The sequence below is a fragment of the Hypomesus nipponensis genome, chromosome 10 (assembly GCF_054491055.1).
Source record: "Hypomesus nipponensis isolate SF chromosome 10, ASM5449105v1, whole genome shotgun sequence".
In the NCBI taxonomy this organism is placed as follows: Eukaryota; Metazoa; Chordata; class Actinopteri; order Osmeriformes; family Osmeridae; genus Hypomesus; species Hypomesus nipponensis.
The window spans coordinates 7,142,291-7,155,000 of NC_140370.1; the positions used below are offsets into that span (position 1 = coordinate 7,142,291).

Consider the following 12,710-nt stretch of genomic DNA (forward strand, 5'->3'; position numbering starts at 1 on the left):
AGACCCGTGGAGGGTGTTCCCACATATTCCACTCCTCTCTTTTCCATGGTGGGAAGTTTATTCCGAAACTAAACAGTTTTCCATGTATTTGAATGATAACACATTGCCCATGCCCAGTGTCCCCAGAGGGAATGGGAAATATTATATATATCATATACGCAACCATGCATGCTCACACACACAAACACACGTACACACACACACACAAACACACACACACACAAACACACACACACACCTACAGGCCCATTGCATGTGACATGCAATTAGCCTGGAGTAACCTGAGAAGGAAGTTCCCTAATGTTCCTTTTTGATGACCATGTGAGCAAGAGAGGTCTTGAGGGTACTTGGAGAGAGGACCTGAAGAACACCACAGGGGTCTGGGCCAGGTGGATGTAACAAGAGAGAACTTTGAGCCACTGTGACCTCTTTGAGGTGCCTTTGACCCATATCTGCATGTTAGTCTTATGTAATTTATTTCAAATACATATAAAAAGGTGTAGGTTTTGTGTCCAATAACAATGACATGCTACAGCTCGAATTAGACCTGGAAGTGAAACAACGGTCTTTTTTGCAATACCTATTCAATGTGTCTTTTGGTAACATGCGAGGTAAATTATACATTCAAAAAAATGCATTCTAAGTTTTGTATGAAAGTTTTGTTTTCTCAGTCTAATCAACACTCCAACAATGGAATACTTTTAATATTTCCCATGTGAAAAAGGTTTCCCAGGGCTAAATATTCCCTGTACACCAATACACCCACAGTAAATTGGAATTACGGCCCGTCCTTCCTTAAATCACGTTAAAGTAGTGTCTGAAATCATGTAGACTTACTTTTAGCCCAACGGTTATCATTACATTTAAATCGACATTTACTTTTGATGAGGTCATCAAAGATTAACTAATTGTTTTGGGCCTGTTAGACAATTTCAACTACCACACATTTAATTTACCTACATTTCAGATGCTGTTTTCAGCCCAACCACATTAAACAAAAAGTGTACACATATGACCTCAACGGAAGTTAGTCAAAAAGATCCCAAATAAATTCTCCTAAAAGAGATGAATGTCATGTTGGTTTGTGCTAATAAAGCCTGAATATCTTATTGGGGCCTACTTGCTCAACATTACAGACTTTTGTGGAGGCTTGTCTCTCACAAAGTTGGACTTTTTTCAATTTTTCTCCACGCAATACGTTTCTTCTGCGGCATTTTGGTCTTGATTTTTGTTTTATGCATTGTCTGCAATCGAGCACATTTCTGACTTGGATTTTCCCCTTCCCCAATTGATTTGACACGGGTGATCCAATTTCCCTTTCATGATAATCAAACTTGGTATCATAACTTTGTTTTGTTCCTATTCTTTCTTGTATGAGCATATTTAGTTTCCTTATAGGCTCGTTATGTGGCATGTTGGCCCCTATGTATTTTTCTAAGGGGAGATGGAAATGCATCTCACCTCCTGCTTGTGAGTGAAAACGTTATCAGCCGCAGACTGTGCGTCAAGTGACCCTAAAACTGTGAAGCAAAGCATTTTAAGTTATTTTGAGGGAAAAAAAAGTCAATAATAATGATATCGACAATAATGATAATAATTACAATTATTTAATCCTACGACATACTCACAAACAACAGTATGCTACAATTATTAATTTATTCTGTCGTGGTTTCATTAAGCCGTGTTTACCCCACGTAATCATAAAATAAAAATCCAACGACTTTATACAAAATCTTTTGCAGCAAAAGGAATTCTGAAAGGGAGTGTCAGGTATCTTGTCCAGTTATTACTTTTTCCTTTAAGATGTGAAAATGGTTCTAGCCTTTGAAATCTTAAAACCCTCATCGGTCCTTAATGAAAATACTTTCTGATTCTGAGAATAGCAATTTTTTTAAATGGCTATTAGTAACACTCTTTTGTTATTCCCCTTATTTACTAAATGCTATTCTACACCCTAAGCTCCTAATGGAAAAGTCAGGTCCTATTAGGTTAGTGCATTTGCAATAGTTTGGGTTTGATATGTATATTAAACTTGTCTAACAAGGTCTCAAGTCAAGTGATCTCTCATGTGGTTGTGTCAATAATCGTCCATTTGCACGGATGTGTTACACTAACGTGCTGTTGCACTGCGGGTCAGAGTAGCGACTAATGCTGAATTAGTGCTACCATTAGGAGACCATGAAAAGTTTTGCATGCGGAGTGATGGAACACTGGGGGAGAAGCACTTCCCTTTGCACGCAAAGAACTCCCGCGTACATGCCGTATTTCTTTAATGATTCATTTTCACATGGCCAATAGGCTAACCGTCAGACCGGTGTCCTTCAGGTTTGGTAACAAAATCTTATCCTCATTAATCCAAAAATAATATATCCAATAATATCCAGAAAGAAAATGATAATAATAATATAATGAGTAGGCTACACAAAGAAACTGCAAAAGTAAGCCTACAATTGAAATAACATGTCTCACTTATGTCAAAAAATTTAACCCCAGTGATAAAACAGTTAGGCCTAGGTTAGTGACAAAGACCTATAACCTACATAAAGTGACCTCAGACATGATAACATAATTATATAGCCCATCATGTTAAGCTTTTCAGACAATGACAATCAATGTGATCACTTGTGGTTGCCGCTCTTCCACATGTTGTGCTTCCGGCCTACCCCGTCGAGCGCTGGCTCCTCTCAGCACGGTACCGTGATTAATACGGTTAGGTCAGAGCACCTAGGACCGCAAGCACAGGGTCGTACAGCGAACACCCAGAGCTTTAATACACAATCCAATAAAATGTCATCCTTATACCCTAATCAAGTTCGACATTCGATTGTACCTTTGAGCAGGATTGGGCTAATACTTTTACTTTGTAAGGAGTAGCCTAATTTCTACAGTAGGCCTACTTGGTTTGTATCACAAAAATTTCGGTATGTAGAAAAATTTTGGCATGTAGAAAAAAGAACATGCAAAAGCATTTTTGAAACCTAGAGAAACTGAGAGACTAAAGAACAAGCATGTTCACCAAACTAGAATGAATATTAAAAAAAAAAATATGAAAGAAATGTGCACATTAATACGAAAACAGTGTAAAGTAAGTGTGTGTTTTTAGAGGGCAATGATTGGGTTAAGTGACACTCATAAAATCCTGCCAAAGTAAATTCTTTGTCTGTGCAAACTTCATGGCGATTAAAACCCTTTCTAATTCTGATCAAGTTATAAATAATCCACATTTACACCTTTATTTGCTTTAAACTTATTTTACTGTAGGCCTATTACCCGCATCATAACTGAGTCCTTTAGGCCCATCTTTAACATTTTACAATAATCTATGTGCACCACGTTCTTTTAAGTAGCCTATGAAATATCGTTCTCATTTCATCGACACATTTAAAATAAAGACTTCAATTTGAGACGTATAATTAAGTTCACAAAAGTTGCTACAGCAAAACAGTTAAGTGTCGTTGTTTAGCACAACTAGGGTGTTGTGTCTGGTCCTGGATCAGTTGTGGAGAAAAAAAAACCTCGAGCGCCCAACAAGTGTGACACATCCACTTGAACTCTCGAGGCTACTGCTGTGGAGAGTTCCTGTTGGCCAATCACAAAGCACCCTTAGCCCCCAGGACGTTCTTCCCCTTAACCAATCAGAGGCCAGAAAGCCCCGAAAAAGAGAGAAGAGCAACAACATATAAAATGTTTCACTTACACACATTTTCTCAATTCACCTCAAGAGTGTCAACAACGACCTCGGCTAAAAGCGGCCTGCGGTCTCGCCCGATGCAAACTATATTTAAAAAAAAACTGTTTCTTAAGTTATCACATTGATTACCACGGTGGATACTGACGCATGCACCAGTTCCCGAGGATATAACTTCAGTCTGTTGCCATTTCGACGAGGCACCTTGCTTCCCTCCTCACCCAAGAGTCGTCAAATCCACGGTGTAAAACTTCTGGAGGAATATAATTGTTTCAAGCCTAATTCTGTCTTGGCAGAGGGTCAGGAATCATGACGGCACTTGCAGGAGGCATTCAGAGAATGATGCGACCAACTCCACATCAGAACTACCCACGGGGAGGATACTCATTGGAAGGTATTGTCAACAGTTAAATCGAAAACTGTATGCTTGAAGCCTTTTCTTTATTACATGGAACGCGTTAGTATAAGTTTGTTTGACACATGAGAGTTGAGTTGAAGAGATGCAGTGTCATAATATAATTTCCACTCAATTTGCTTGTAATAAACATGCACACTTACAGTGTTTATGAATCTATAAATGAAGAGAAGAGCGTGTGTGTGAGTGTGTGTGTGTGTGTGTATGTGTGTGTGTATGTGTACGGGGGGGGGGGGGGGATACTGTTACTATCAGAAAGGAAACATCAAAATTAAAAGAGCTTAAGCCTTTCTGTATTAAACATCCTATGCCAGGCCTATTATTAGGCCCAGTGTGGCATTGAAGGACTGATCCAGTGTCAACTTTTCGGATACAGTTTTGTATGTAGTCTAGTTTTAATTTATTGTTACTATTATTGTGATCAACTATTGTAATCTACTTTACCCCTACTTTTTTCCTTCTATCCAGTCTCAACCCCTTTAGGGCAGGGTCGCGTGAACCAGCTTGGTGGTGTTTTCATCAACGGTCGACCTCTTCCCAACCATATTCGGCACAAGATTGTTGAGATGGCCCATCACGGCGTCCGACCGTGTGTCATCTCCCGCCAGCTCCGAGTGTCCCATGGCTGCGTTTCCAAAATCTTGTGCCGGTATCAGGAGACTGGTTCCATTAGACCGGGGGCTATCGGAGGCAGCAAACCAAAGGTGAAGAGTTTATGAGTCTTTCATACATCGAGGTCAAAATGTGTTATGTGATCAATTTAGCCTTTGCTGTCGCAGGGCTGAAAAAAGTAAAAGAAACAAGTTTTACACCACTTTAAAATACGTTGAGGCATAGTTTATGCTGGTCGTCAACAGGCCTCAGTCCCGCTGAGTTGAAAGCGCAGACATAGTAGAATTAACTGCAAAAATTAGTAGGCTATATTTTATACATTTTTTATGACATTTGTATTTTAATTGGGCCTACTGAAACCAAAAAGTCTTGTTAAGCACAATGTTCTTGTAGCCTATATGAAATCACCCAAAATATGCAGCCTACTCGTGAATTAATAGACTTACATGTAACAAATGTATCTTTAATTTTGTAATGTGCAGCAGACAACATCTCCAGACTTGGACAGGAAAATCGAGGAGTACAAGAGAGACAATCCTGGAATGTTCAGCTGGGAAATAAGGGATAAATTATTGAAAGATGGGATCTGCGACAGGAACAACGTCCCGTCAGGTAAAACATTTAAACCGATATTTGCCTAATTGTGTGGTAGGTCTAGGCTATTTGACTGAAATTAGTTCATATTTGGCTTGTTTACGGAAACTATAATATATAGGTAGTACAGGCTGTGCTAGGCCTATAAATTATTGAGAAAAAAATCAGAAACGTTTTAAAGTAGGCCCTATTTTAAAACTAAAATAGTTAATTATTTAGGTCAAATTTTCTGATTGCATCTACACTATGCTCTACAACTTATTCCACTCAAGGTGGGTTAAGCAGTTTACATTTTTACTTTTCAAGTGAGTTCCATCAGTCGCATCATGCGCTGTAAATTTGGTGGAGTCGGGGAATATGAGGAAGATGATGATGAAATCGAAAAGAGGGAATTGGAAGAGAGCGAACGACGGACGAAACACAGCATCGACGGCATTCTCGGGGACAGATGTGAGTTAACGAATTTTATTAAATCGATGCAGAGGCAATGTGAAGGAGTTACCTCTGTGCCAAAAGAAAGCCTAGTATTTCCTTCTCAGTTTTTATACACATTTTAAATGTTTTTTTGCTGGTGTATGCTATTCATGGAACAGTTAGCCTAATCATGGCCCACAGGTCTATTTCTTAGACAGTTAAGGATCATTGAGAAGTTATCCCCTGGTTTGATGTAGAAACATTTAGGAAAAGGCCTTAATGTCATACGGATCGTATATTGTATTGTTTATAATGAATTAGATTGTACAATGCTATTGCCCTCATGCTCTCTCATCTCGAAAATATCCAACTGTGTAGTAGCAAATGTGTCTTTTGGGAAATATTATGTTTAAATGGTTTATTGATTTGTTATTGATATGGTAAATTTGAGAATTGAATAGCGTGACAACGATAATAGTTTGATTATTTCTGAGTTCTGGCGTGTAGGCTAAAGTTATTTCATTTCAAACTTGAATAACTTAATAATTCAGGTATAGTCTTTTTTTAATGAGGGCGTCATAAGGGACGAATAAAGTAGGCTAATATTGAATCTGGAATTGTCAATAGAATGCAGCTTTGAGTTGCTTTCGTTTCAATCAAAAGCAGGGACAAAATTATATATTTAATCAAACATTTACACAACTTTTCCATGCCGTAAGAAACGGTCTCTTGCACATAATCGGACACTTGAGGATGAACTTGGGAGACAAAAGCGTAAGAGTCCATTGAAACTCACACTTCGGTTTTAGGTGCACAAAGCCTGCTATAGCGAGAGGCTCAGTGGTGTACAAAAAGACGCCAAATCTTTTCAAAATGCAGAGAGAAAAGGAGAAAAAATGCGTTGACAAAGGCTTAGGAGAAGACATTACGGACCCGCAATGACCGATGAATTATTCAAGGAGTTCCAATAGGCTCCACTCAGACTCATTTTATAGACTGCACGCTCAGAGAAAATGCCCGTTTTCACCTACAAAATGTTCATTTGGGGATTTATTCAGCGTCAGGCGATGGCGCTTGCCTCTCAGAAAGAAATAGTTGCCCCTCCCAATAAGCAACCCGTTCTCGCAGGTCTTTCTGAACACCTGTTGAATTGTGACCTGTTGAAGATATAAGGAATGTGGCCCCTCTCCTGTAAGGCACCGAGTGATTGTCAAGTCGAACATTTTCTATGTGGTTGTGGCAGTTGAGAAACCACTGATGTTATTATGTGGAATCAAGCATGTTTGTCCTTTGTACTTATCATTTCGTCTACTATATGAGTAGACTTACATAAACTTTGCTTTCGCAAAATAAACAACACATTACTGATTGCAGCTTCAATTTATGACTTCACTTAGCACCTCAAGAACGCTGACCTCATTAGATGGATCACTGTCCCTTCACTTTTACGTGCACTATTGTTACAGCGGTTGCTTAGTGCGCATGGTGCTCAGTCAGTCAGCGCTGTTAAAACCTTTTCTAGTAGATTAAATACAAACCTTTTATTTCTTCCCACTTTCATCTGGGGACAAAGCCCGCCCCTTTCCTCTCCGCCCAGGGCGCGAGCATTCATGCAATATCTATAGCCACTTCCCTCTCCCCCTTTCAGGCGAAGCATCTCGAATACAGATCAGCAGAGGCAATTGACTCCACAAACCGTTTAAAAGTGACTCTCCATGAGCGTTTGTTTGGCTAAGATTTGTGTCGTTGATATGTTTGAAACAAGATTATTATTTGTCTAATTTGGAAAATACATTGTCGTAGGCGAGTTGTGTTTCGGGCATGTGCAGTCTCCTTTTTATTATTATTTACTTAACAGTTTGAATGGAGATGGAGGATTTTTATTTAAAAAAAATGCTAAACTTGTAAAAGGTCTGTGCAACACGCGGTGCTTGTCATGAATTTTAGACATTTACTGTATGTATATAAAAATAAATTTTACAGTTTAACAATTAACATTTCTCCGTAGAAGGATAAAATATATTTAGATTTTCATACTTTTATTGTCTCTTGCTGTGCATTTTGTCTAGAAACCAGTTAAGTAGCATCAGACACTGAATAGTCTAATGAAATCTCCTTGAAATTATCTTTTTCTTTTGGTCATCTTTTTGGTACCCTGATATATACTGGCAGTATTTCACTCTTGTGTGTCAATGTGGAAGCAGTTGTTTTCTTTCTTTTACAGCTCTTCATTAGAATGTGAAAAGAGTGTTTTGGGTTGTGAGAGAGTGTCCTCTGGCCAAATATTGATTAAGTAGGTGTTTGTAGAGCCTATTGTTGTGGAAGAGAGAGGCATGTTGCTCTCCTGCCCTTTCTCCTCTGTCACTATTGTTAACTTGCCTTAAGTGTTAAGATCAAAGCTGGCCCGTTTAGATTTATTTGTCTGGGAAAAAACACTGTAGCAAAGGTTTGTGGGGTAGAAGTAGAGCCTGTAGCAGCCCTCTCCAGATCTGTAAGGCATTAGTAGGAGCTTCAGGCATTGTAGGAAAAGGATGCCTTCAAGCTGTGGTAAATTTACTCTAATAAGGAAATGATTCCAATGTTGTTGAATCATGCACTTCCTGTTCCAACACAAGTGATGAGTGTAAGGACATTTAGTCTCAAGCATGATGGATTGATAAATGCAGTCATTGTTCTAACAAAAATGATAGAAGTTTAGAATATATATGATTAAGTTCCCGTTTCTTGTTTCAAAGCAGATTTTTTTGGGTGCAGTTAATATAAAGAATTTTTAAAGCACTGATTTTAGGAAAACTATTTGGAGGGAGAATATGATTGCACATTTTTTTAGTCCTGGAGCTACTAGACCCAAATGTTTACTTCCAAAAATGTGACCTAAAAACATTTTAACTGGTACATATATGATTAATAAATTACACCCTTTTATTCGTATGCATTTATAACCTAAAACACCACCCCTTCAGCCTCATTTAGCTAATTAAAAGTAACCAAGTCATGAAATTGAAGTAGCCTGCTACTGCAGATTTCATTTCAGACAACAGGGTTTGAGAGAGAGAGACAGAGCGAGGGGAAGAAAAAGAGAGAGCTCAGAAATACAAACAGTCAAAGGGATAACTTCTCATGAAAGGGAATCCCGCGGTGCCAAATTGAATAAGCCCAGTTCTTTCAAATCTGCCATGGTGAACGCAGTCAACATGTAATAATTGGTTTCATTGAGGTGCATTCCGACAATCTGCTGCCATTCTCCAGCCTCTATTGTCCTGGCCAGGCAAACAGCCAGGGGGACAGGCGGAATCAAGTACTGACAAAACATGAAAGATTTAGTTGCTTTTGTCAGAGAAAACTGAGTAGGACTTTGTTTGTGTAAATAAAGTGCAAGGACCTGGCTCCCTGGGACTATGCATTGAGCTAAAGAGAAGGAAGAAGAGAGAGAGAGGGTCTGCAAGTGTGTGGATAGAAGCTCAGCTTGAGGGTAGGTGGAGGAGAGATCTGGGTCTTCATATATAGACCATTAAACCAATGATGTTACTTCCTAACCTCCTAACTCCTTAGGGCCATTTAGATACATAAACAAACACATTTCTCTCTCACACACAGGCCTGTATATTAGACCAGGCCAGGGATAACCTCCCCCCCCCCCCCCCCAAAATCCCCCACCGACCACCCTCATCCCCAACCAGAAGGACGTTAGACACCATATTTACTGTGTATTAGTCAGTGGTCCCTGCGTGGTCATGCTGTCTTAGTGGATTGAGCAGAGCCTGGGAGAGAGAGGCCACTGTCTCCAGAATCCACTAATGGCCAGGAGACTTGGAGCCACTGGTGGAATGTTTTCAAATGGCAAGTCCCCCGTTAGTGGGACTCCCCCGTCTGTGGAGTCGAGAAAAGTCTCCAGCCTCTCTCTCGGTGTGCATCTGTGTGTGTGTGTGTGTGTGTGTGTGTGACGACTTTCCCTGGCCTGTGTTGTCTACTACTGCACAGTATGCCAAAGCCCAAATCCACAATACCTGGAATTAATCTCAGTCCCTTGGGAGACACTCAGCAAGGATCATTCCTTATTTATTTCAGGGATAAGAGTTTTATTTGACACAGATAGCTAGATATAGTGAGAGGGATTGTGTCCGTGATGTTGGGCTTTAACAGAAACAATGATGTATATATTGTAGTTAGGGTTTAGCAAATTTTTGCAAGTTTGCAAGTTGTTGCACTTTTCAAGCCCAAATAGTGTAGTACATGAAGACATTCCTCCATGTCATAACTTCCTTCGTTCATTTTCTCTTACCCCCCCCCACACACACACACATGCACACTCACACACACAAACCACATTTACTCGAGCTGACAATACAACAACAGCAACATCACTCTCAAAGCTCTCAAAGAAAGGAAAAAAAAATCCACACTGGCTTATCTGCAACTGAATACAGACACTATGCTTCATTAAAGCCTCTTTCTCCCCCGGCTCAGGCATTGTGATCCTTCAATATTAATTCAAAGGACAATTAATGAATGCAGGGCAACTTTGAAGTGAGAGGCTGGGGTCCTGCCCCGGGCCTGCCCCTCACCACTGATGTACTCTCCAGTCTCTCTGACTCACCCCGGAGACACTTGCGAAGGGCTGAAAGGGAGGGAACAAGCAATGGAAAGGCCAAGGAGAGGAGCACCTCTTATAAAAAGAGCTCTCTATTGCCTTGGAAGTATAAGCCAAGCAAAACTCTGTGATGGGGTGGAACAAGGGAGCTAGGAGAGAAAAGGGGTCGGGGGCGAAGGGGGTGAGGGGAACTGGGCAAAATGAACACAAAGGGATAGTTAATTGAGTAAAGCCAGACAGCGTTGTCAATCACTTAACTTTGTTTAGCCTCCGCAGTTTTTTTTTTTTTGAGGGGCTGTTTGATTCAGAGCCTATAGGACATGGGAGCACAATTTAACCGGATTCTTCTGTGAGAGGGAAGAAAAAAAACTTACTGAACAGTGTCCTAGTTTTGGTTTTATTTAGTTTGCATCAGTTAATTCCTTGGTGAGTTACATGAAGAAGAGCTTGCCAGTTCACTCAGGAGTATGACACGAACACGCACAGCGTATGTCCGGGCTAGGCTGACATTCCATGAATGGCGTCGTCCAAATCCCCCAAAGTTCGGCCAGTGTTTTGGAGCCAGCAGTGGTAAAAGGAGAAGAAGACCGTGGAATGTGGTGATGGTTTCTCTCTGTGTGAAGTTGTTGCGGGCTGGTGTTGGGCTGCGAGAGGTCAGCAGTCTCCCCTCCCCTCAGTCAGAACACAGGGCGGTAGCTAGAGCGGGGGGTCGTAGGTTAACCTGGGGTCACTGCCTGTTAAAACCATCGCTCCAGAGGCAAGAGAAGGGTTACAATAATGTTTTCGGTGAGATGACAGCTAATGGACTCTGTGACTACTGGGGTAGCCAAGGGAACAGTAGGTACAAGAATTCCAGACAGAGGTATTCTTAAATTGTAACAGCGTATCCCTGGGGATATAACATTTTTATGAGAGCTGGAAGTATTACTATGGGTATTCCTGGGATTGAAGCAGCTCTGAAGTGACAGATTTAACAAACAAAGATCAGCTGGTTTGGGTAGTTGAGTCTAGGAAGAGAGGGCTTGTGAGAGGGCTTGTGAGAGTTCTGGAGTGTGGATTAGGGGTTGGGATGGCTCTGGCCTATGCTGGCGTATTGAGGTCCGTACTGAGCTAAGGGTTGTGTTTGGATAATAGGCCAGGCCGGGGGTGGGGCCTGCAGCGAGGTGGAACGTGCGGCCAAGCGGGCCTGTTGAGGTGTCCCCGCGTGGGCTTTGAGACCCTGCTTTGTCCCCTGTCTCTGGGGGGGACGTGCCACCGGGAAACTGTCACTGAGATCCACTGAGCTCGAGTATATCCACCCCACACTGGGCACACAGGATGCCCACAGGCAGGACACCATTTGTGTGGCTTTTTTTGTCACTTCAGCTCTATTAGACAGTGATAAATCTTTTAACTTCATATCAGCAGGGCTCTTTGTTTGCACTATGGAAGGACCCCCTCCCTTTCTTTTTCTCTCTCTCTCTCTCTTTCTCTTTCTCTTTCTCTTTCTCTTTCTCTTTCTCTTTCTCTTTCTCTTTCTCTTTCTCTTTCTCTTTCTCTCTCTCTCTCTCTCTCTCTCTCTCTCTCTCTCTCTCTCTCTCTCTCTCTGTCTCCCTCTTTCCCTCATGGTCCTTCTTTCTCTCGCAGCTGCAGAATTCGGTGGTCTCTTTAACAAATGAAGCAAGCATCCCCACTCCTTTTCTACACCCCCCGCCCCTCCCCTATTTTTTAACCCCCCAATGGGTTAACTTCAGCTGGACTTAGGAGCTGTCAGTTAGCCAGTCAGTCTCCCCCACTGGTGCATCTGCCGGCCCTGGCCCTCTCGAAACATGCTGTCTTTTATTCAGTGGTCTAGGCCCTCACACTAGCCTGGGCTGCATGAAAGGCCCAAATCTACTTCTCGGAGCAAATAAGTAGTTCATTTGTCTCTTCTGCCCTTTGTCTTGTGGTAGGGAACATATGTCACTGGCTCAATTACCCCTGTCTATTAACTGGCCCCTGAGGAAGAGACACCAATACCCCTACCCACACAGGGCCATAAACTCTCCCATATGGTCCCCTCCATTTTCTCTCTCTCTCTCTCTCTCTCTCTCTCTCTCTCTCTCTCTCTCTCTCTCTCTCTCTCTCTCTTTCTCTCTCTCTCTCTCTCTCTCTCTCTCTCTCTCTCTCTCTCTGTCTCTCTCTGTCTCTCTCTCTCTCTCTCTGAGACCGTCCCTCTCTGGATGCATTCTTTCCTTTGCTTATTGCCTCCAAGAACCACCAAGAACCACCTCCACCTCCAAGAACCGCCCATGTGGTTTTGGGTAGTGTGTTTCTTACATTAATATTGAGGTCTTTTCAGAGGGGTAGAGGCCATAATTCCAGTCCCAAGTCTTGGCCACTGTGTTGTGCATTGTAAACATGGGCGCTCTGTTGGG

General features: G+C 41.5%; 1 protein-coding gene across 1 annotated transcript in view; it reads left to right on the top strand.

Annotated features, from left to right (window-relative positions):
* The first annotated feature begins 3,804 nt into the window (after positions 1-3,804).
* LOC146271156 (paired box protein Pax-3-like) overlaps positions 3,805-12,710 on the top strand; it is a 22,505-nt gene continuing 13,599 nt past the window's right edge. The window contains 4 exon segments of the mRNA XM_084707567.1: positions 3,805-4,082; positions 4,572-4,807; positions 5,198-5,327; positions 5,616-5,759. Coding sequence (XP_084563693.1) covers positions 3,998-4,082; positions 4,572-4,807; positions 5,198-5,327; positions 5,616-5,759 — 595 coding nt within the window. The 5' untranslated portion in view covers positions 3,805-3,997.